Source organism: Tetrao urogallus (assembly GCF_951394365.1).
Source record: "Tetrao urogallus genome assembly, chromosome: 3".
NCBI lineage: Eukaryota > Metazoa > Chordata > Aves > Galliformes > Phasianidae > Tetrao > Tetrao urogallus.
In genome coordinates, this window is record NC_136815.1 from 84,562,819 (window position 1) to 84,587,379 (window position 24,561).

At 39.2% G+C, this 24,561-nt stretch overlaps 1 protein-coding gene across 1 annotated transcript in view; it reads right to left on the reverse strand.

Annotated features, from left to right (window-relative positions):
• CAP2 (cyclase associated actin cytoskeleton regulatory protein 2) overlaps positions 1-24,561 on the reverse strand; it is a gene marked incomplete at its 3' end in the record, with an annotated part of 64,087 nt that overhangs the window by 34,228 nt on the left and 5,298 nt on the right. Inside the window, exons 2-3 of the mRNA XM_079533237.1 lie at positions 18,435-18,559; positions 14,836-14,936 (exon numbers count right to left, since the gene is read on the reverse strand). Coding sequence (XP_079389363.1) covers positions 14,836-14,936; positions 18,435-18,558 — 225 coding nt within the window. The 5' untranslated portion in view covers position 18,559. The remainder of the gene's footprint in view (positions 1-14,835; positions 14,937-18,434; positions 18,560-24,561) is intronic.

Here is a 24,561-nt window from a genome sequence, read left to right on the forward strand (position 1 = left end):
ATTAGCAAAGAAAAGAACTATTCATAAATAGTACGTATTAGCTATATAAAACCAAACCAAATGCTGTTAAGTTAATCTAATATGAATGAGTACATTTATGATCACTTTGTGAAAGGGTGGGGAAGTTCATGCTATTTTTCTTTGAGGTTCCTTCAGTCTAAAAAGAAAACAAGAAAACTTTATGTATGGGCCTATGTGGGTGCAACTTAAATTACATTACAGTTAGGAAGTTCAAAGTTCAAAACCAAATGGTGTTTATCTATCTTAAAATGTGATGGCATGAATAAAACTTAATCTGTTAGGATGAAAATCACTGCAAGGAAAGGTGGTAAAAGAGAGCAACTTGGACACTATTTGTGTAGAAGGGGGATGTTATGTTCTGACAAGCTGAGATTTGTAAGAAGGCAGTCAACTCTATAAATGGATAAATAAATAACAAGGGAAATTATATGAGTACAGAAAACAACTTTTTTGGACAGACAAAAATACTACCAATAATGGCAAGATTTGGGTTTTTTTAGGCATTTCAGAAGACTGACTTTTGGTACAGAAATTTGTAAAACAACATGCATGCTATTTTAAGCTTAATTTTTGTGCATAAGGAGGACCTTGCAGAGCAGCTGACCAAAAAATAATATCCGAGGAGGAGTGATTATGAATGGATTTAGTTCTTCTCAAACTGCAAGATGGACAAAATAAATCTACAGGTCGGTATTTCTGAAGGGCCAACTTGTGGAAAATAGAAAAGTCAGTGAATGAAGATGAGTGGCCTGAGGAATTCAATTAACTGAATGCAGAAAAGAATGGATTTGCATTAATAATGGAAATAATCTGCACATGCTGGACGAGAGAAGAATTAACCAGTCTCTGGATGCACAAATGACTGAAGCAAGATACTAAGTACAGAACCTACAAAGAGTGAGAAAAGGCCTCGATTATCAAGGATAATTTGGTTCAGAGATTATAAAATAAAAAAGCAAGGGAATGAAGGATAAAGGCCTTGTTGTTCTGTATTGCACAGAGAAGTAAAACTAAGCCATAGGGTTTTTTTTAGCTACTGGAACAATAAAGAACGCAAGAGATGAATTGAGGCCATGGTCATGAGCTGAAGAGTAAGATGAGCATCCTTACATCGTTCTTGATGTATAACTTCATAGAGTCATAGGATGCCTTGTGTTGGAAGGGACTTCAAGGATCATCAGGTTCCAATCTCCCTGCCACAGACAGTTGTCAACCACTACATCAAACATCTGATCAGACTGCCTGGGGCCCCATCCAACCTGGCCTTAAACAGCACCAGGGATGGGGCACCCACAACCTCTCCAGGCACCCTGTTCCAGCTAACTCAGAGGTGAAGTTCAGAAGGGTTCTTCCAAATTCCTACATAGAGATAACACTATTTAAGACAGAACTTTGAATGCTGATGGATCACAAAACAAGAGTTTGAAAATAAAAAGTCTGGCTTTTTTTTTTTTTTTTTTTTTTTTTAATACTGCATTAAATCCATACTTTTGGGTTCCCATTTACACATTAGACTGAGTAGAACTTCTTTCTCCCCTCATAGTATGACGTAACAATTGGTTTTGTGCCTAATTTTTCACTTCTTTTCTGCTGATGCTCTAGCATTCCACATTGTTTTTATTACCCCTTACTTATTGTAGGACATTGGAAACACTCATTGGTCAGTGCACTCGTATTGACTGGTGATACCACATCCCCTGAGATTATCCAGCCCCATAGGCTTTTAGCTGTACAGGGGGAAAAGCACTGATATTTCTTACCTTTGAAATTAAGTCTTAATCAAAGGATTGTGCTAACACAGGTTTTGAATTTTTACGAGCCCAATTTCAGAAGACTTCTGCAACAGATACTTCCTTCTTTCTCCAGCAGCATTAAAAATGGGTTTCTGAGTTTAATGTTTCCAAACATGCAGTATTTCTTTCCATGCATCCTATCAAAGTATTAGAAGATCTTCTAATTAAGAATGCATTAGTTCAGTTTATCACCACCTCAATTCTTTCAGTATTTGAAATGTGACACTTCGTTGCTACTTCCTTCTTTTTAGCAAGCTGGCTGTGTAACCAAGCAGAAGCACTTTTTAATATGGAACTGACTCTTTCATTAGACCTCCATATCCACTGAAGTCTAGTAAGTGAAAATGGACCAGAGGGATTTTTCTCAACAGCTTGTGCTGCTCAGCCAAAAGATTGCCACAGAATAAATCAACGGAGATTCTTTCAGTTATAATGAATGATAGTAATGAAGACTGAGTGTCAAAAATGTATGGAGATTGTGAGTAAATTTATCAGAGTAGACCAGAACACAAACTTGCACACATTTTTCTGCAGATAGAAATGGGATATTTTGGAGCAGCAGATAAACATTATCTCAGAACTTGGAGCAATCCTTTTGGCATTCTTGGGATTATGTACTGATACAGCAATCATCAGATAGATTCTGCAGCTGAGGCAAACATTTTGAAGGAAGCAAGTGCTTCAGAATATTTTCTATTCTGCTAAAGGCTGGAGGAGATGGCTGTGACTTTGGGCTCTAATGCCCAGACTGCCTGCATGCCATTCTCCTCCTCAGTTTCCCAAACAGTAAATTGTGGAAGAAGCTGTCTTAATCCTCTACCTAAGGTGTGCTTTATAGCTGCCTTAGCTGGTTACTATGACTGGAACTGAAGAATTCTGATATGTCAGCCCAGTTCCATTCCTGTTGAAATCTGTGTCTGACTACAGGGAGTGGCCTCTCCATCAATGTCACAGTAACAGCATAGACAGACCTCTTCACAGTTCAGCTTGCAGAAATTAATGGAGAAATCATTTGTCCTTAAGATGTCTCTTTCTTATTTTAAACATTTTATTTAATCTAAGTTGCCCATCACACTGGTATCCAAGCACTAATGAATACAAATATTACTTATGTAACAACAGTTTGGCAGCCTACAAGAGGAAGACAAGCACGTGCATTCAGATCTCGTTATGAGTAAATTCAATTTTTGGAAAAAAAAATAGTAAAATAAAATAGAAATAAGAGAAACAAGAGATTTCCTTATGAAATTCAGTCAATAAAATTAATCTATTGACCTGATAATATAAATTGGCAGGTGTGATTATATTTAATAACGTATTTCCTCAGTCATAGCACTAAAAAGCATAATGTAAACATCAGAATTCACTGAACTTCTATACTTGGAGAATACTACACATCTGCATATATATACACTCGGGCATTAACAGTGGTAATTTGCAAATCAAAATACAGATATATGTACATTTTAGATTTTGAAAATACCCACGACGACTTTGTTCTGAAACAAAATATTAAAGAGGACACTGGGAAAGAGAGTGAGGATTTAGTTAGTGGCCCAGAGTTTTAATCACAGGTTCTGCAGCAATCATTTGGGGTCCTTTTGATCTAGCAAAAGACACAATGACTGTTGTCAAATAGCAACTACAGATGGAACTTTAGCCTTATGGGCTAATACCCAATCTTTCTGTGAAGGGAACAATGCTGCCAGAGAAGGAGAAAGAGTTCATCTTCTACATTCTGCTTTCAAGAGCCTCTACAAAGTGAAGTGGAGAAGTGGCTGGTGGCTTAAATGGAGAAGCAAGAAATGGAAAAAGAATGGTGTTTAGATTAAGTATGGGGCTGCCATAGAAACTACCCAGGCCAGCTGAAGAGATACTATTTGTTTTGTATGGTTAATTGGCTGATATAGATTCCTTTTTAGAATTGAGCCAAATGCTGAAGTTAGTGACAGTTCTCCAAGCAACGCACTTGATACGGGAAAAGAAAAGAAAAGAAAGAAAAAAAACTATCACCTTTTCTTACTGGTATATGCAGAAAACAGGGTTGAAATTGTGGTCAAAATTGAAGTCAGTGGGAAATTTGCCATTGATTTTGATGGAGCCAGACTGCACCCCAGATGTTTTCTTTTCTATTTTCAGTGACAGATAAATTTGGCTACCACTAATCAGCTGTCCTGTATTTTTATAGTGTTTTTCAGTCTCCATAGCTATGTCTATATTAGGTAATTTTTGCTAAAATTTCTCAGCATTGCTTCTGCCTGTCCAGTACCAATCTAAGGTTAGAACAGGGCTGGTCTTTCTAGTTGTTTATATCTATTGGTGTCTTAAACACAGTCGTTTAACTGTGCACAGTGCTAGCCAATGTTATTTATTTGTTGTTTCAGAGAAACATCTGTATCTAAGTTCACTAATTTTACCTTTCAGATAGCTTGACTGATTTAAAATACTCAGAGCTCTTAGAGTTCTTACTTCCAGTGAAGCTAACGACCTAAGACAGATAGTAATTGTTTGGCACAAACCTGTATTCACCTGTCATCTTAGTTGTCTGTATGACATGAACTGTGTAGATGCAGGGGAGCAAAGGAGTACTTAAAGCCACATCAACTTCTTTTACATAAATTACAAAAATATTGCCTTAGAGAAAGAATACACAGTCTCTTTTGCACTATAAAATTTGCTCCAGTGCTCTAGAATTTATGCTCTACCAGTTTTGAGTGATGTGAACAGGGCTTATTGATCTTACAAGACTGTTAATTTTAAAACCCGAAGAATGTCACTAAAATGCCAGCTTTGTTAAATAATTCTTCATTAATTTGCATAGCAGAAGTAGTCAATTAGTTTCTTCGTCTGTCATTTCAAACAGAAAAATATTTGGCTGGAGGGCCAGTAAGACTACTAACTACTGCCGAGCAAAAAAGTAGATCATATTCTTCCAAAACATCTCTAATATCCCCCCAACCACTAGAGAAGAAGAGCAATACCAGACCAAATCTGTACTAGTTGATGCTTTCTAAAGCTCAGACTGCTTTTTTGACTTCCAGATTCTTCAGTTCCATGAATCTCCTTGCAAATAGCCAAAAGTATCTCCTGACCTCTGCTCCTTTCAGCTTTTATAGGGAAGTTCTGAAAACAAATGTAGAGTACTGATGGTTGGAGATTCAAGAAGATTCAGTATAGAAAAGTACTGAGAACTGTATGCAAGAATTAATCCAGACATTACTGGAGTTGTGATCTACTTACAGACTAGAGGGTTGGGTTTTTTTTGTTTGTTTGCTTTCAATACCTTTATTTTGAAGATTTTCAAGAATTCAAGTTTGCCACTAGCATTGCAATCTGCTATCTTCTGCAAGGAGCCAGTTACCTGCTAAAGAGTTCAAATCTACCTCATTGCATAGTGTACAGCTCAGGATCTGCATTTAAAGGACTCCCCAGCAGTGGAAGTAAAAGACGGTACTGGCACATTGCAACCCATGATCTTCCAGTCTCTGGGGCTTATCTGAACATTCCCAACACTGATTCTCAGCTGTGAAGAACTTGTGTTGACACATTCTGCCTTTATAATACATAAATACTGATCATCATTGAAAATAACCAAACAACTACAACAAAAAAAAACAAAACCAGCTGATAAAAACATCCAGATATTTTAAGAACAAATATAAAAACATCGTAACAAATGGATTCTTTACGCTATAGAGGAGACATCACTACAGTCCATACTAGGCCAGCATTGCTGATTTGAGATTTTAATAACTAAAGACAGTCATAGTATATTTCATGAGATATAGAATATGTGAAGCAGCAGCCAGTGATCAGTTGGTTTTGACCTGCCTTCAAGTTGCCTCCAGAATTCCTGAGTTGAAAGGCTAACACTATTTCTCTATTTCTGAGAATGACTACTCATAAAATGATGCAATTTTCCAAGGAGAATCAATTAATTAATGATATTATGAGAACATTCTTTATATCACATCAAAGGATGTGGCATCCCAAAATTGCAATTTTCTTTTTAATCAGGGAGGGCAGAGAGAAAGCACCCCAACCTGCACACACATTTACAGAAGTTAACCACAGTCTTTGAAGAAACAGCTCTTGTAGCTTCACATCCAGACTACCCTGCAAAAGCAAGCTTGTTTCTCAAAGACAGATGGGAAAGAAAAACCAACTCACTCCAGGACTTGATTAAAGAACAGAAATCATGGTACATTCAAGTCTCACAGACTCCCAAAGCTTCTAGTTTCTGCTATTACTTGGAGCTGCACTCTGTATCTCAGAAAACATGTATTACTTCCTGAAATCAATAGAAACCACATAGTGTGTACCAAATAGGTGAATTCCAAAATTGACTGTTATCGGGGTCAGTCATTTTTTAAAATTTAGGTTCCTTTTTTCTCCTGTTGAAGTCCAAGTTCAGAATTCTTGTAGGACCTCACTGCGTGTGTTTAGGAGAAACCTCATTTCCCCAAGTAAAGGTAATTCTACATTTTCTGCAAGGGACAGAAACCATAAAGCAGCCCATCTGACAACAGCCGAGGTCCCAGCAATCTGCAGGCCTCTTTGCCACTAAGGTTTTCTGCTAAGGCCAAACTGGAACTGGACTTGGAAAGGGGTGCAAAGAACAAAAAAGTCTCCTACAGGTACATCAACCATAAAAAAGTTGAAGAAGGTGTACCTTCCCTAGTGAGCAATACAGGCAGTCTGGTAACAATGGACAAGGAGAAAGAAGGCTGAGATACTCAGCAACTTTTTGCCTCAATTTTCACTGGCAACTGCTCTTCACACATCCCTTGAGCAGATGGGGGTCAGAAAGTGGGACTGGGGGAGCAATGTCCCTCCCACTGTAAGTGAAGATCAAGTGAGCGACCACCTGAGGAACCTCAACATTCATAAGTTCACAGATCCCGACAGAATGCATCCCCGGGTGCTAGGGAATTGGCTGATGTAGTCGCCAAGTCAATCTCAGCAATATTTGATTGCTGATTTGATTGAACTGTCAGCCTCACCTCTGTGCCAGGGAAAACCATGAAACAGATACAGTCTCCTGGAAGCTATGCTAAAACACACTGAAGAAAGGGAGGTGATAAGAGACAACCAGCATGGCTTCACAAAGGGCAAGTCCTCCCTGACCAACTTTGAGGGTACTGGTGGATGGCAAGCTAGACATGTGCCAGCTATGTGCCCTTGCAGCCCAGAAAGCCAACCATATCCTCGGCTGCATCAAAAGAAGCATGGCCAGCAGGCTGTGGGAGGTGATCCTGCCCTTCTACTCTGTGCTGGTGAAGCCCCATCTGGAGTACAGCATCCAGGCATGGAGTCCTCAGTACAGGAGGGACATGGACCTGTTGGAGTGCATCCAAAGGAGTGCCACAAAAAAAATCCAAGGGTTGGAACACCTTCCCTATAAGGACAGGCTGGGAGAGCTGAGGCTGTTCAGACTGGAGAAGAGAATGCTCTGGGAGACCCAAGAGCAGCCTTCCAATATCTAAAGTGGGGCTGTAAGGAAAGAAGGAGATAAACTCCTTAGAAGGGTGAAGACAGGACAAGGGGAAATGGTCCTTGATAGCTCAAGGGGAAATGGTTTCAAAGTAAATGAGGCAAGATTTAGACTGGATGTAAGAAATGTATGATAAGGGTAGTGAAGCGCTGGAACAGGTTGCCCAGAGAGGCAGTGGATGCCCTGTCTCTGAAGACATTCAAGATCAGGCTGGATGGGGATCAAAGCAACCTGATGTAGCTGTAGGTGTCCCGATTGCAGGGGAGCTGGACTGGATGATCTTTGACCTTTAAACACCACTTCCAACTCAAATGATTCTGTGACATCAAAAGTCCAGGTATACGTGGAGGCTGGATCTCAAGCTCTCTGAAAGGAAAGATGCATGTTGATGTGATTGAAAAGTAAGCCTGTAAAAAGGTTGTTCTTTGAACAGAGTATGTATTGAAGCAACAAAAAAGCATTTCAGCCTTAAAGATCTCCCTCAAGGTTCCAAATCAATCTTTCATTGCTCTGAGCTCTGGAATAAAACACAGTTAAATACCTGAGACAAAAAAAAAGCAAATAACTGAACTGTTTTGCAATTCAGATTAATTATAGAAATACATCCACTTATGGATGTCAAGAGACTAATGGAAGTGAGCAGTGGCAGTGACATGTTTTAATCTCCTCTAATGGACTCTTTAACATTCAGAAATCCTGCTACATGGATCATACAAATCAAACTGGATAAAGAGGCAATACAGATTTGTAGCCATATTCTATCTCATCATTCCTGACCGTATTCCCAGCTTATTAAAAACAACACTGAAACTGCACATTGGTTTCCCTTGTGGCTTAGTTTTCATTATTCACTGAACTCCTTTTTGCTAGAAACTATCTGAAGAGCCAGATTCTGAGCTCATTGTTTGGTTTTTTTTTTTTGCTGACTGCGATGAACAGCCTTCTCACTTTCCAGTCCTAGCAGTTCTATACACTCAAAACATTTGCAACCACCAACTCACAAAATAAAAGCAGGGCAGGGATGGGGAGGCAGGATGAGTGAGAAGAGCGTATATGTGCTTTTTAGAAAGAATGAGAGTGAACATTACAAAAGGCTTGCTCATAGCCTATAGCAACATATGATGTTAATCAAGCACAGGAGATAAGTGTCACAGTATGGTACCAAAAAAGAAAAAAAAAAAAGTTAAAAAAACTCAAACATCGATGGATGCATATTCTGCAGCTTGAAATAAATGAGCTTACATAGCGTTACAGCTTCAATTCGAAGTTGTAGTTCCTCCTACAGCAATAAGAACCATGAGCATTGGTGTCAATAAAGGAAGAGTTTTCAGTCACAAGAAGTTCATCCTGATGATGAAAGCAGGAATTGTCTCTCTGCTTCTCTGTCTCAGTTTTCCTGATGGATCAATATGGTCTGATTTGTGAGTGGTTCACTGCAAATTACTCTTGTAAGAAGCCCAGACCTCACTTTTCAGAGGTGGAGTAACTAAAAATGACTGACACCTACGTCCTCATAAGCCCGGATTGCTTTGAATCAGAACAGTAAAAGACTGAAATCCGAAATCTTATCAAGGCTTCTGACAACTCCCTCATGGGCCTTGGGTCTCTGCCATCTCCATGTCTCAAGTCCTCCCCAGTAATCTTCTCCGTGGTTTCCTCTAAGATCTGTCCTGCCCCATGACTTTGCAACAGGCTCACCGAGAAGCAGTCACACTGTGTTTGCAGCTGTGAGTGCAGCTGGTCCGCACACAAAAACTACCTGTCATTTGGCTAACTAATTTAGTCGCGTAACTTTATTACCTTATGGCTTTTGGTTAAATTGCTGCAATGTTCTTCAACTTGTGGGGCACTTCTGCCTCTAGGTCTGCAGTCTACTTGTAACGAGTCCATAGAAAACCACCAAGAAGAACAGTTTTCATGTCAGCAGATTCAAATTTGCTCTTAAAGGGCTTCAATGAAAACATTTTAGAGGATAATAAAATTAGCATGAGCTAGAGCATATAATCAGTTCTGACTTAGAGACTTAAAACGGCTGGACAAACATGATGGAGTTTTAATTTCATTTCCCATTCTTCTAAGACTTCCCACATAAATCTTCCTGATACCGTTTTTCAGGCATCCTTTTGAAATCAGTCTTATTTTACTGGATAACCACACACAGACATAATTTCTGCTTTAAGGATATTAGACTCTAATCCAAGAAATGTCCTCTGATCAACTCCACTATGAAACAAACATTTGAATTTAGTTGGGAACTACTCCATATGCAAAGAAGCAAGCTCCATGAAAACAGGCTATGAAAACTGTTTGACAGCATTGAGTGTTAATGTTTTCTTATGTTTCTGACTGAGGCAATACTGTATGGAACATCTTCATTGTATATTCTGACCAATACTACACTGTATTTGCAGGTGCATGTTTCTCATGGCAGCAATACACTAATTGCCCAGTACTGACCACCATGTCATGTATTTTTCAGTATGGTCTGTTAGACTCTCTTCCTTGTCTTTTTAAGTAAGAGAAAAAGCAGGCTGCATTTAGTACAATGACATTATTGAGAAACTGTGAGCTCGATCCAGTTTTCATCAAAATTAACAGAAAACCTCCCAGTCTCTCACGGATTGTTGGTTTGGACAATCCAGGCCAGGTTATTCATGTTTCAGAGCCATTCTTCTTGCCAACCAGGTGTCTTACAGTTAGACAAGTGTAACCATGCCTTCACCTGACCCAGTAAATCCTGCTTATTTTGTAAGCCAGATCCAACCCTTGGTCTAGAAATGAAGTCATCCCTTGGAGCAGTTGTAAAGCACCTCAAAGTGGTAATTGCTCTGGATTAGCCACTTGGCTTCATTGTGTATATTGTGTCATATTTAAGCAAACATTTTTCATAGCTTATATTATGAACTATCTTGTTGTACATGTGCAGGGTGAGAAATATGACTGCAATATCATTAAAAATCAACTCTAATATTGCTACGTTCCCAAGGCTGTTTTTTCATTGCAGATTATTTGTTTCGGTTCTTTCTGTTTGTTTTTGATTTTAGTGGATGGCAGTACTGTTTTCTATGCTTAGTTTCTTTCTTTCAGCTGTTTTGTTGGTGTATAAAAATACTTGTCTTTATTTATATTTTTTTTTAATTCTGTTTTTTCCATTCCTGTGGTAGCTACTTGGTTTGGTGTTTATTTCATCCACCAGAAAATACCTCGCATAGAAATGCAAAGGCAGCGTGACAGCAAGCTTCTTTTTGGGCATGTTGACATCATCCTCTTCTCTGAGCTCTAATTCAACTTTCAACACAATGCCTAAAACCGCACAGCCTCTGGGCACAAAAGAACAACACGAGAGTACACTTGTGCATTCTGTTGCCCTGTAAGCAAATTGCTTGTTAATGAGGAATCAGCCAGATAATGGGTTTGATAGTCTGTGCTTTGATTAGGTAATATGAAGTGCAGAAGTGTTTTTTGGTGTACCAGAGACAGCACATCCTGTTCAAAGTTCAAGGCTATGAAAGTCATTGAGTAACTCATCAACATCACGCACAGGAAAAGACAAGATGTGGCAATTTCACGTGTAGTAACTACTTTTTGGATGAAATGAGAAAGCGATGATTTTTTAACTTTGTTGACAGTCCAGACTGGAACTGCGCTTTTCTAAGAGCAAGTATAAAGATAATTCATGAAATGTACCTCATTAAAGATAGCTCTTGCCTTCAGATGCCTGACTGTATTTACACAGAATGTGCCTGGAAAGAGTAGAGGCTTTCACACAATAGATAAAGAAAAGAGAACCTCTGTAAATATAAGCAAATAAAATTTCTGTAATGTGAACGCTGCCTCCCCTGCTCACAATAGTAGATCAGTGCATGCACACAGAGAGCCTCTGCAGATGGGATAACATGCTGGAAATCGCTGTTCCCCAGCTATTTGTTTGTGTATCACACATGTAAATGAGTCGTATCTTAACTGTCCCAGGAAGGAGCAAGCCAACCAACAAACTTTTTATTGCTGGGCACTCTGATGTATGCTCCACAATGTTACTGGTTGTCTGTCTGAGCTCTGCAGGTCAGCAGCTGGAAGTTGATGATAGAGAGGAGGAAAAAGATATCAATATTTCTATAGTTTTCCTTTCCAGGCTAAATAGCTTGGATGAGAGAAGCAGGAACATAACTGAATCCCCTAGACAATATTTTCTCTGAAGTGGTGGGGTTGGGAGGTTAGGAGATTTTTACAAATATAAAATAATTAAAATAGGAAGTATTAGTCGATTTGTTTGACAGGAAGGCTGTAATTCTCCTCTGTTCTGTATCACATAAAATATCATACTATGGACATTTTATGTTATCAGTCCTTTTCCTGTGGAACTAGTACATTCTCTTCTTATCACTATGTCCCATCTGGTACATTGTTCAAATTCAAGCCAAAGTATCTTATCACTTGCAGTATCACATAAACAAAAACAATGTGAAGAAGTTCATCACAAAAAATCTGCTCGTGGCCTTCTAAGATCCTGCTTGCTCTGCTGTGACATGACAGAGCCCATCAGACATGAATGCCCAGCTTCCTCACCGGGATATGATCTGAAGACAGGCTGTGTCTCCCACAGGCAGCTCTCCATCATCCTCAGCACATTTTCTGTAGTGGTGGATGGGCAAATACTGATAGGACTACATTTTGTGATCGAGCAGTCAGCCAGTGCTGTCTATCTGCTGGATATAAGAACACTGTCTATACTGCAGACCCACCATCTATCCTCTACTGCTTTTGAATTCCCTCATTTTGACAGAAGAATGGTCCAATGTTGGCACATATGGTCAATCAGCTTCAGGGTGGCTGTTCTAAACTGTAATAGCTGGTGACAGCCTTCAAGACACGGGTATGTCAGGCCAAGGACAGCTGGCTGGCAGCAGTCCTGGCCGTATTCACTCTTCCACTGATTTCACATGATCTGTAGTTACGACATGGACAGAATACAAGTTCTTCATTAATTCTATGTCTAGGTACAGCTTCATAAATTATATGCCTGTGGGGCACTTTGCATGCCACAGAAGTACCCATATAATCACCAGGTCTTTCTGCTGTAGTGACAGGACAGCCAAAGGATCTCATCCTAGCCATTTACAGAGGTAATTTTGTTTTAAACAGACTATGTAAAAAACCTAACTATTCTCTCTGTCTCTTTATGTGGTTAGTTTCCGTACTGCGGTTGACCTCAGAGATTCAGCATTGCTTATACTGTAATCTGAATGAGAAATAAGTTGCTTTCAAGATTGAGTCTAAGCAGTACGCTTTTTTGATAAAATAATCTTTGTGAAATCCACTGTGCTGCATGGAGCCAGGAGCTAGCTGCTAGTTCTCTTTTTTTTTGTTCGCTTTCAATAGACTGTTTCAGCATGCTGAAAGAATAGGAGTTGGGCTCCCCAGCGGATATTAGTTATGGCTGTGTTCTTCCTTTCACCAGAAACACAAACCACACAATTCTTACAGCAATCAGCACAAAACATGTTAAATCCTTTATTTCTGTAGCATAATATAAAGTCTCCCTTTCTCTCATATTACCATTCTGGTGAGTCAGGTATGTGAGGTTTTCTAGGCAACAGGTGTTTTCTGAAATAAAATACAATCTTCCCTTCAGCTAATTATGTGGCAGAGACAGCAGCTGCAAGTATAATGCTGAGGACACATAATAAGACACCCAGAAGAAAAATACTCCTTGTTCCACTTGTTAAGGTAAAGCACAGATGTTGCTGCTGTGATAAGTATGAGCATAAGGCAACCACAGTCTGCTTCATCCTGTATGTTCAGAATCTAAGATTTCAGAATATTTAATAGGCTGCAATCAGAATCACCAGTTTCTTTATGTAAAGGAAAGTTGTTTATGTCTAATCTAATAGTCCTAACATACACTCTGTACCACAGTTTGCATTACACTATCATCAACAATATGCTGCAGACTATCCACAGACTTGAGAGATAAATTATAAACATTTTTGTATATGGACTCGGTGATAAGTGTCAAATATGTAAATTAATATGCTTACTGATTTAAACATTTACAGACACCATAAATTAAAAAAATAATAATATTACAAAAACTTCCAGTCATTTAGAAAGTTACATGCAAACGTTTTTATTGCTTAGTGTTGGGGTGCAGTACTGTGGCTATTGCTATCTACCAGGTTTAGACTGTTGAGAAATCAACTGCAAAATAATGGTGCCTTATGATCTTTATGGCCAAAGGTAGAACAGATCCTTTCCAGGGATCAATTTCCTGCTCAATTAGAGGTATACTTCTTTTGCTCAGCTTGGTATTTTTTCCCTTATTTATTTTAAGAGCTAAGTGCACATACAGTATCTTATAAGATACTGTATAACTGTTAAGGTGAAGAGGCTTTCAAGTTAAATTGAAGCCTGGCATTTTCTGAAAACATCAGGATCCTCAAGAGTCATTTCATCTCCTACTCTCTCTAGTATTTTAGGCCTAACTAGGTCAGAATCTCTACCCTGCTAACGAGAACATATCGTATCACAGAAAAAGCACAGACAGAAGAATCCCAGAGCTCTTGCTCTGCGAACAGACTGTTACTTTGGCTGCCTTGCAAAGTATTTATTATGTCCTTTCAATCCCAGTTTCCTCTAGAACTACACGCTTTTCTGGCTACAGGGTTTTTTTTATGTGGAGCAGCAGCTGCAAGGAATTGGGGAAAGATTAACTCATGTGGAGAAAGGCCTGATTGCATGGATCTACTAGATAAAGTCAGTAGCTTCATGCTCCTCCAGACCAGGCTCAAAGTGACCGTATCTCTTCTGCATGTGATTTCTTGGCAAGACATGTATAGATAAGCTGTTGTGAACTGCAGTAAAATGAGCCCATTTTTTTCATTCTATCACTAACAAATTTAGAGAAGACAGTATTTTAAAAAAAAAAGTAATGAAACAAACTCTGATCACAAAGTTACAAACTGGTTTCATCATGAAAATACCATTTCGCTTTCTTGCTATGACATACATGGTAAGAAAGAGACACTTTAATGTCTGATGGACCCATCTTTTAGTTTTCTATGTTGTTCCAAATGAAAGAGAAATGAGTAAAAGAAGAGAGTCAAAGCTACATTAAGTGGTATGATGATGTAGATGCTTAGCAGACACGTCCATGAGATGTTGCCACTGCTCTGATCCACCTTTCTTCCTGTTGTTTCTCAGTTGCTGACACTTGTTCTTATGTTTGTTCCTGTCCTGCAAAGTGCTTAGCAGCCAACAGGACAATTCAACTTGCTTGCACCTGAGAATATTTAGAGGTTTTGTGTATTATGGTGTTTGATCTTGGGTGTTATAGAAAAGTCTCTTCTCATGAATGCAAAAGCCCTTCCCCAACCAAACGCCCCCAGTGTGTTATGCCAGTATTATCAAGAACAAATAATTCAGAGAACTGCCATTAAAATTCTCCTCTACTCAGCCATCAAAGCTGATCACACAGCTTCCAAAATGTGTACATTTATATTATGGGCAGAAAATTCGAGTAATACTCACATGTGTCTTCACATCACCTTCAAGAATCTTGCTGTACCTGAGAAACTCAGCAACACTTCCATTCAGCAGCCTATCAAAGGCCTCTACGTATGGAGCTATGCCTACAGAAGAAGAGCATTCCATTATAATGGGTCCATAAAGTAAAGTATAGGTCTTCCCTGTGTAGCACATGGAGGGGAAATAATAAAGAAATGGGGAAATAGCAAAGAAATAACTTAATTTCTGCTGTATTCATTGATTTGTGAAATCAGTGAAAAAGGATGCAATATATATATTTTTTTTTAGTTTCTAAAAAGGAAAAATACTGCTCCTGGTAAAACTTGTCAAGGAGCACAAAGAGATTTTATTTTGCATACTGTGGGATGCCTCTTTTGTATTAAAATAACAGGTGCTAAAGTAAACATCTCTCAGCCTTTCAAAAGCATAATGGTGAAACAAGGATGGTTGTCTTAACAAAATTCTATTACTGTACAAAAAACAAATATTACTCCCTAAAAAGAATCTGCACTGTCCTGAACAACTGTTTTTATACTATCCACCCATTCCTGAAGATTTCTGTATTGTTTGGTGGCCATTAATAACAAGTAATTAAATTTCCAGCATTTAGAATTTACTGACAGTCAGTTTAGGCAGTGAGATGTGGCATTGCAATCTCCTTATTTTGTTGTGTGACCGTACAAAACAGGCACTGGAGAAAGAAGGCTGAAACAAATCTTCTAGATGACAACATCCCTCAGACTATTTACGTGGTATATATTCTGCCAGAAAAACAGAACTATTGTGTTTTATATAGTATAAAGAGCTGTTTTCTGATGGACAATCGGAAGACCAAGGTGGGACTCAGTTTCTTACATAACTGGCTTTCTAAATCACTTTGTGTGATATCCTTTAAGATGGAAAAAGAACTCTTTCCTTCAGCGTTCTCCAGCCCTCTCCTTCCTCTCTAGCACATCCTCCTGTCTTGTTGGTGCATCAGAACTTTTGTTAAGTCCAGCATGAGCAACGCATACGTGAATTTATGGCATTTGTAGCATCTGAGAATATGGTGAAAATTCTTTCCAGCCTCTCTGCCTGCTTAAAAAAGCCTGGAGATTGCTCTGAAGAGGTACCGGGCTTTTTTCAGAGAGAGTGCTTTAACCTACTGCATCCAAATTCATAATCTTGAAAGCCCTCTTTAATTCCTAAGAGTCATCTGGCTCCTCGACAGAAAAAAGAAGGGCTTTGGTAATGGGAATTTGCAATGGCCTGTGCAAAATAAAAATGTAGTTAGACAACTAGGCGGGATTTCAAGGCTTCTTTTGTTCTCTTGATGTCACTCACCTTTAATTCTGAGGAATTTCTGGGCTTTCTTCCATATTCAGTGCTTGTGTGTAAACCCCTCAAATGACCCAGGCAACAAAAGGTTTTAGTTGTAGAGATGCTTTCCAAAGCCTATTTATGTTCTTTGTTGAAATCTGTGCGCGTCTCCAAGAGAATCATTGTAACCTTTTACTTTAGAGCACACTTTTAAATAGCAGTTCACCAAATGGCATTTGTGCTATGCAGAACTAGAAAGCGACTGCTATTTTTTACTATTCAATACAGCTAACTCCCAGGAGCATTTACTAGAGTGTGCTGTGAGTTGTGCAGAGCAATTGAATGATTTGTTTGCAATCCCATTGTTGTAGTGCCATTTAGGAAAAAAGGAAAAGCACACTACATTCCTCTCATGTTCCCCACTATTTTGTTGTTTTTTTTTTAAAAAAAAAAACTAAATTAAAAAACTCAAGCTTATTTTTGGGGGATAATTCTAATTATGGAATGGTCATTTAGGGGAAGAGGGCGTAGAAGAAGAAAGCAATGTATCTCCATTTCCACTAGGGACTTCAGAAATGTCACATTCTTGGGCAGAGTATCTGTTTTAAAGTAGAAAAAGAGCACTGTAAGACTGTCAGCTCTGCAATTGTTGTGGGGACTTATGGGAGCCTCTGCAAAGTAACAAGAGCATACAGAATTATGTTTGTGGCACTGTTTGTACATCAGTCGTTCCAAGTGAAAAACGGATACAGTCTGTCCTGACTGCATCAGCAAAAGCTGATTCCTGAGTCCCCGTGTGAGCCAGCTCAGCCTGGGCAGCTCCCCACGGTGCTGCTCTTATCAGTTTCTTGCTGCTGCTTCTCCCAGCAGGTGTGGTTTACAATCTCACTCACACAACACTTGTCAGTCAGTTTCTTCTGAGGACCTGCTGAGGGTTTTTAAGGCTCTGCTTCCCTGTGGGGGGGGGGGGGGTTGAGGCTCTTCATCTTTCTTCGATTTGTAGGGTAGGCTAAGGATATGCTGATTTTCTTGGGGGTGAATTGACCTCCTTTGTAAAAGCAGCCCTGGTTCTGCAGTTCTAAGCTTTGTGTTAGTAGAGACTCACCCAAATTGATTCATTGTAGGATCAAAGCCAATGTTTTTGAAAAATGTAGACTTCTTAGTAGCAATCAATTTATTTGTACGTGGGTCATATCTCTCCATGACATTACAAGCTGTCTGGATTTTCTCCACACTGTACACATTTTACTACTGAAGCTCACTCTGACCAGCTAAGTCCCCTGCTCTGGAAGCCTGGAAGATGTTCCCTTCCTGCCACAGAAACATTGCTTTCAATCAGCTGCTCCACAGCAACTGCTGGCATTTAGGCCTACAGCATGTGTAGCCACACGTGTTGTTGGATAAGGGCTGGCATACAGTTACAACAAAGCAGCTGACATCACACAGTAACTTGCTTCTGTCAATAAGGGAGCTGCCCACAACTTCCTACTTTTTCTGCAGCATTCTGTATACCAAGTCCATGACAGGATGTGCTCTCCCAAGAAGAAGGTGGGGAAGGGCTAAGGAATGTGCAAAGCAACTGATGTGAAGATCAGACAGGGATATATGCAGGGATTCTGGGTTTAAAAAAGCTAAATTAAAGCTCCTGAGAAAGGAAAGAGGTACTTCTATTAAACCAACATCAGTACTACCACTTTTATAAGGTTTTTTATCCTACAGACTGCAAGAACAACAAAAAAAAAATTAAGGGGCGGAAAAAATGATTTGGCAGTATCAGGTAGATAAATGAGGACAGGTGTTTTTTTCATGTATCTCCAGTTAGTGCTTTGGAGATCCACTTGAGAAAGGAGAGCTCAAAAGTAATAAAAGTAAGGCCAAGGATGTGTGGCAGATCTGAGTGAGCAAGCGCTTATGAACAAACTCATATTTGATTAAGGATGGTAATCGATTAAATCATGGTGCACAGCATGAAGTTCAGAGAGCTGGAAAATAGACTCGGTGTTTATACTGCTGACATCTTTAGCAGTATTGATGCTGTGCATTTTTGAGACGTCTCATTTCTTCTGCTAACTGGGCTCAAGGAGATGTTGTTATGTGGTGAGTTATCTACAACAATATAAATGCTAAAATTGAGAAAGCAATAAAGCTTGAAATATGGACCACATATTTAAGAGGTATGACTAATATTGAATTTTCTAGGCCGTGTATGTTTGTAATCATGCTTAGAAGACAAACACACGCTCTTTTTACAAGCTGGATTTCTAATAGCAGAAAGAGGTGGTACTTCAAAAAAAGAGACTTACTTCCATTGACACCGTTCATCGCATCACACTCCATTCCACCAGATCTCTGGGAATCTGAAAATAATGATTCAAGTCGAGTCACTGCTTTCTCCAATCTCTCCATCAAGCCATGATTCTCTGCCATTCTAAAAAAGTCATTCAGGAAAGAGCATTAGACCCCTTTGAGAAAGCCCATTCTTTACCTCGTGTTCTACTCATGGCTTTATCAACATTTATAGTAAAAGCTCCTTTTTGTACTATTGTCTTTCCGGCTGCAGTGAAGAGCTGACAAATGAGAACTTACTTCTGCTGATCAGTGCTCAGCCTTCGGTTTTCCTTGTAAAAGGATACAAACTACTGCTGGTGTTGGGCAGTCTGTATTTGGACAGTTTGTGAAATCTTTATAAATGTGTTTGGTAGAAACGTATGCCGGCAGTGATTTGCATCAGTCAGTTCCTGGGGCAAAAATACAGATTTGATTAAAACTTGATTAAAAGCCAGCCTTTAAGTGTCTACCTCCTGACTTTTCTAAAAATACACGCTGAAATCTGCCTGGGTCTTCTAGACTTTGTAGTAAGGCTCAACCACTTTACTGAGTGACTATTGTGAAGAGGCAATTTTGGTTGTTCTTGTGGTGTGATTTCCCATCTCTTAATTATTTTTCTTTTTCTTATGAATGCACCTGATGTCAATCAGTGCATCCCAAGCTTTTCAAATCAAGCACTGATTAACATTTGGAAAGAAAAAGCCAGGAGCCTACTTGCACAGTGCTGCAACAGTGATTTGATGTAAAATGAAATAGAAATCAGGCTACATTTTGAACAATTTGCAAATCATTTCATTTCTCCATGAAGTGATTATCTGTTTTCTTACATGTGGGGAAGTGTAGGCATTGAATTTCTGAATGCTAGCCAATGTCTCAGGCAACACTGTGCTCTATACGCTACAGACTAAGAAACAGTTACGTAAGTAAAGAGAAAGCTATGTTTAAATCTCCCATAGTTTAATATAACAAGTGGTCTTAACTTAAGGTTGTGGGTGTTTTATTCTGAGTGACATACAGTAAGGGAGCCGGTGGTGATCTATGGCTCTTGATGAAAACGTGATCCACATGAGCTCAAGCAGAGCCCCCACACGACGGCTTATATCCCCTACTCTATGCAATATTTTTCTAGTGAGCGAAACAAATAAAATAATGCTGCTTCAGTGTTCCCTTGCCCTGGGGAGAAAGTGTAAATTCTTTTATTAAAAAGTAGAGTAATATGAAAAGAAGGGCTTCTGATTTAAAAATCAGTATTTGTAATCTTTATAATCATTTTTATTTTGAAAATTTAAGTGTGAGAGAAGCTATGAGGATGGTGGGAGCACATGCAGAGCTCTCGTGTTAAGTCATGCTGTCAAACAAGGTGGGGCTTTCAGGCTTTGCACTATAAATATGAGGAGATTTGTGTTTGACCTAAGAGCGAAACAGAAGATTTTACAACGCGGAAGTCTTGGGAGAACCATTCTCATGAGAAAGTTCTGTCTGGAGATTATGCGTTGTTTTTTTCCTTTCTTTTTCCCTATTTACATTAAATAAAAAAGCAAACCCCTAAAAGAGGACAACATGAATCAATGTGCATATAAGCACTGTCTAAAACTCGGGAGGCGGGGAGGAGGGGGAGGAGGGGGTCTCTTCTGCATGTATTTAAAATGTACCCTGCTCTGTTTGAAAAATAATGAATTCTCCAAAGCAAAACCAAAAAAAAGCTTCACATTTGTAAGGTTACAACTATCTTGGCAGGAGTAACATGAACGTGTCAGGAAAGCTTCTGAAATGTGCAAATTTTTTCTCAAAATATTGAACTTTTTCTTAAAACAAAGCACTCATTCCTCAAAGGTATTAAGGGCGCATTCTTTTCACATTCTACTCTACTAGCTAAAAGCTTCAAAATGTGCTTATTTTAAAAGTTATCTTCTAGAGCAGTTTAAAGTCTGGCTGATCTAACTGAAGCATACTAACAGTCAGTTCTTCTCATCAGCATTTTAAAGTATATTTCAGTGTATTTCCTGTTTGTCTTTACTTGAAGACATGGTCTGATACGTAACTATATTTGTTTCCATCTGCTCCAAAATTTCCACTGATGAAAAGTACAAAATTTCTTTGGAAGAGTGGCTCCTTTTTGTCTCTTTAGCCTGATTTTGCTTGTTGAAGAATTCGGTTCTGATGTGACTACACACACTTGGAGGAATCTTCCAAACAAACAGCAATAGATCAGACTTGTAATGCTCTACCCAAGAAATCGGCCCCTGTAAGATGCTAAAAATATGGTTTATGGAGTCAGAAGCTCTATGGAATAACCCAGTGACCCTGTGGACATTTCTATGCAATACCTTCCAATAGCAACAGTCTTTTGTTCACGATATTCTTCACAGTTTTATCCAGTGCCAAAAAGCTGCAAGACTACAATGTTGTTCTAAAGTCAGATATCAACAGTGGGACAATTACAGAATCACAGAATGGGTTGGAAAGGACCACAATGCTCATCCAGTTCCAACCCCCTGCTACGTGCAGGGTCACCAACCAGCAGACCAGGCTGCCCAGAGCCACATCCAGCCTGGCCTTGAATGCCTCCAGGGATGGGGCATCCACAGCCTCCTTGGGAAACCTGTTCCAGTGCTTCACCACCCTGTGTGTGAAAATAACATATTGTTCCAATTTCTTTAGACAGAAGTCAGAACCATTTTGACCACAGCTTCAATGCTGCCAGTTTTTTTGCTGTTTTTAGAAGAAATGTTACTCTTAAAAACTGCTCAGTCATCATGTTTATGTTGAATTCCACTTTCCATCTGCCTACTCATAGACTCAATGCATGATTACATGGTATTTGTATCTATACTCATGTACATGCGTGCACATAAGTATTTATTCAGGTACCTTGTCCTTTATGAACAATGTGCAAGTATACTTTCACCGTTAGTGTGTAAAACTCTACATCAGCTGTACATACAATAACCTGATATATACATTTGCTTTCCTGTCAGTCAGCTAGGTTTCTTACAAACAAGACTGAACTAGAGTTACTGTTCTGAAGTAAAGACTCCACTGGCCAACAGCACAACTCTCGATCCGTTTCCAGTCTAAACATTGGCAACTTTGCCTGTATTTAGGGATTCACATATTTGACTCATGTTATGACAACCTTCATCATTTTCTTGACCTGTATTTAGAGTCCATCTGATTAGTTAACAGTCCATACTGCACTCTGGAAGGTCAAACTGATGCCACAAACCCGGAGCTCAAAAGAGCTCAGAGCACAAAGCAGAGCTTGACTCTGTGAAGCAGTCTGTGCAATGTAGTACCAGAGCTAAAAATTATAAATAAAAATGAGACCGGTCTACTTACAGTGCCAAATAAAATCTTTGCATCTTAATAAAGAGGATGTAAATGCATCTGCGGGATGCCCCTACTGCTATGAAGCTAGATTTTACATCAAGCCAGATTCTCTATCTTGTTTTCACTGGGATTTTAATTAAAGCTTTGTTCTTGATGTGGATCATCAGGGTTATTCATACACCTTTCTCAGGTTTGATGCTGATTACCTATAAGGAGTTAAAACCAATAATACTTCAGGTCCAGTGTAATCCTGGATCCAGTTTTCTGTGTGGAGAAGCAGAATGTTCTTCATTGAACACACAATCAGCTAAGAGCTAGGAACAAATTGTTTAAATGTTGGCACTGCTCTAGTGCACAAAAAGCACAGAGGATTCATAGAGCTGCACTGTTTCCTGTCAGTGGTATCTTTTGTGGGGTGCTAACGGCATATGGCAATGCAACTATCAATCCTTTCTGCACTTAAAGAAGCGAAGAAGGACACACTGAAGACCAAAAAGCAGATCTGTTTTTGTACACAGAACAGCACTGCTCTACTCCCCAATTTGACACCTGTCTCAAAGCACCATTTATCTACTATCAGTGGAAGAAACTTGTCTGTACGCTAAAATTCCCTGATGTGTTCATCCCAAACTGCAGTCAAACCGTAAGCCAAAACACACAGGTACTGTGCTTGCTATCATTGCATGTGACTTCTGACAGAGGACCATATTGTTCTGTCTCAAGAAGATACAAGCTGTAACAAGCCCACAGGGAGGAACAGTGTAGCAGCATAAGGGGTAAAAATAAACAAAAGAGTTGATTTGTCAGGCACATAAAAACAGGTTGAATGTAGGAACGGTGCCACCCTGTCATGTATGATATTCTGACAAATATCATCAGGAGATCCCATGGCTTGCTTTAATTCCTAGTGCTCTTTTAATTTAGAAGGAAAAAAAGGTGTTTTTTTTCATTTATTTGTTTTGTGCTTGTTTTTTTTTTTCTTTCGTACCACTCCTCCCACATCTGTGACACTGACTGGGTCTGATTCATTTTCATCATCTGAGATGCTACAGGTTAGATTTTGCTTTCCTTCTCTATGCTAAAAAAAGGGCAGTTACCTATGACAGGCAAGAATCCGTTATTTTCATTGCATCTAACATTGCTACGCTGCTTGGAAAAACACAGTTTTATTCTTTAAAGTATTGCAGCCTTTACATGTGTCTCCTCTCATAGTCTTTAAAAAACTGCTACTGAGATATGTGATAAACAAAATATGCAAATCCTCACACTGCCAACTAGTACTGTCTTACAGCTAGTCACAAATGCCTTATAGATTGAAAGCGTGGTCTCCTCAAAAACTTCTTCTGTACAGTGTATATCAAAGGAGGGGAAATGCATACATGTTTCTGAATGTGCCTTCAAATTACAAAAGCATCCTACGACACTTTATACACAGTCAGCTTGAGCCATAACTGGCTAGCTTTCCTGCACTGCCATTCAGCTGTATGTACCAACTCCAGACTGTGTAGAGCATGCAGCCTTTTTGCTGTCTTTGGCATCAGATCCAAATTCTTGCTCCACCCCATTTAGTCCAAACGATGAAAACCTCTTGGTTTGGGGGTCTCGGGGGCTGCTCATTCCCAAGTAGAACTGAGAAGCAGGCTGTTACCAGATGAATGGTGAGTGAGGTGCTGCTGAAGCTATCTGGTTTATTACCATAAAAGCTTTTGGGTGGAGATCACAGAGCAAGCATGTATTGGTTAGAAGAAAATGTGTTGGTAGACAGAAACATTACCTTGTATGGTTTGTGCTTTGTTTCCAATTAGCTGTATGGGAGGAATGTAAACAGAGGCTTGTCAAAGTGATGTCAAGTCGGATTAAAGCAGAGGACCTCTTGGAAAAGGCCTATGTGAGAATGATCCAGGGGTCAAATTAGAGCTTTTGATGACCTTTTAGTCTTGTTTTGTCTTTGTGTCTCCTATGAGTTCCTTTGGAAGCCATGCTCTTCTAAGTATAGGAAAATTTTATTTTATCCAAGTAAAAGATGTACTCTTGTATATTTAAATGTACTTAGAATTGTAACAACTTTCTTTTGTGTGTGTGTGTGTGTGAATATGGCCAAATTTTATAGCAGACAAAAATGGGTGACTTCTGCTTTTTGTTTAGCTCTATGTGTGTGTTTGTATACTAGAAATGAGACCTGTGTTGCTGCGCACAAAAGTGTGCTACCAAAATAATCTTGCCTGTAGACGTCTGTATTTGGCACACTGATTGTTTTTAAAGGGTTATTTTTTATTAGCAGAAAAGGTGTAGAACTGGCAAGGTGCAGAAGAAGAAAAGACAAGTTCATGTTGTACCTCTTCAGTTTAACCTACATTTTTCCTTTGTCTGGCTTTATAGCACTGGTACCACAAAACATACTTTGCTGCTTGTACACCAGCTCTTGCCCTGCTTCCTTCACTCCCAGTGCTGACTCCCTGCTGATAAAAATAAGCAGGCAGGAAAGGAATTGAGGCATCTCTGTACGCCACTATCTTAAAAATATTACAGACTGGCTTTGTAAAGCCATCTCTGTTTTGATAGGTATCCCAAAGACTGCTGACTGTTGTTACCACAAAGAAGTACCTCTGCACGTTTGTATGGTACTTCCCGTGTTCAAGTTATAAAATATGTCATGTATTCCTGTATGAGCTGAGTGCTTCCTGGATTATCAGTTCATTTCTAATTATACGTAAGTTTTGTGAAGAGCTCCCACCCCTTGCTGAATAATTCTGGCTGTCTTACCAATTTTGT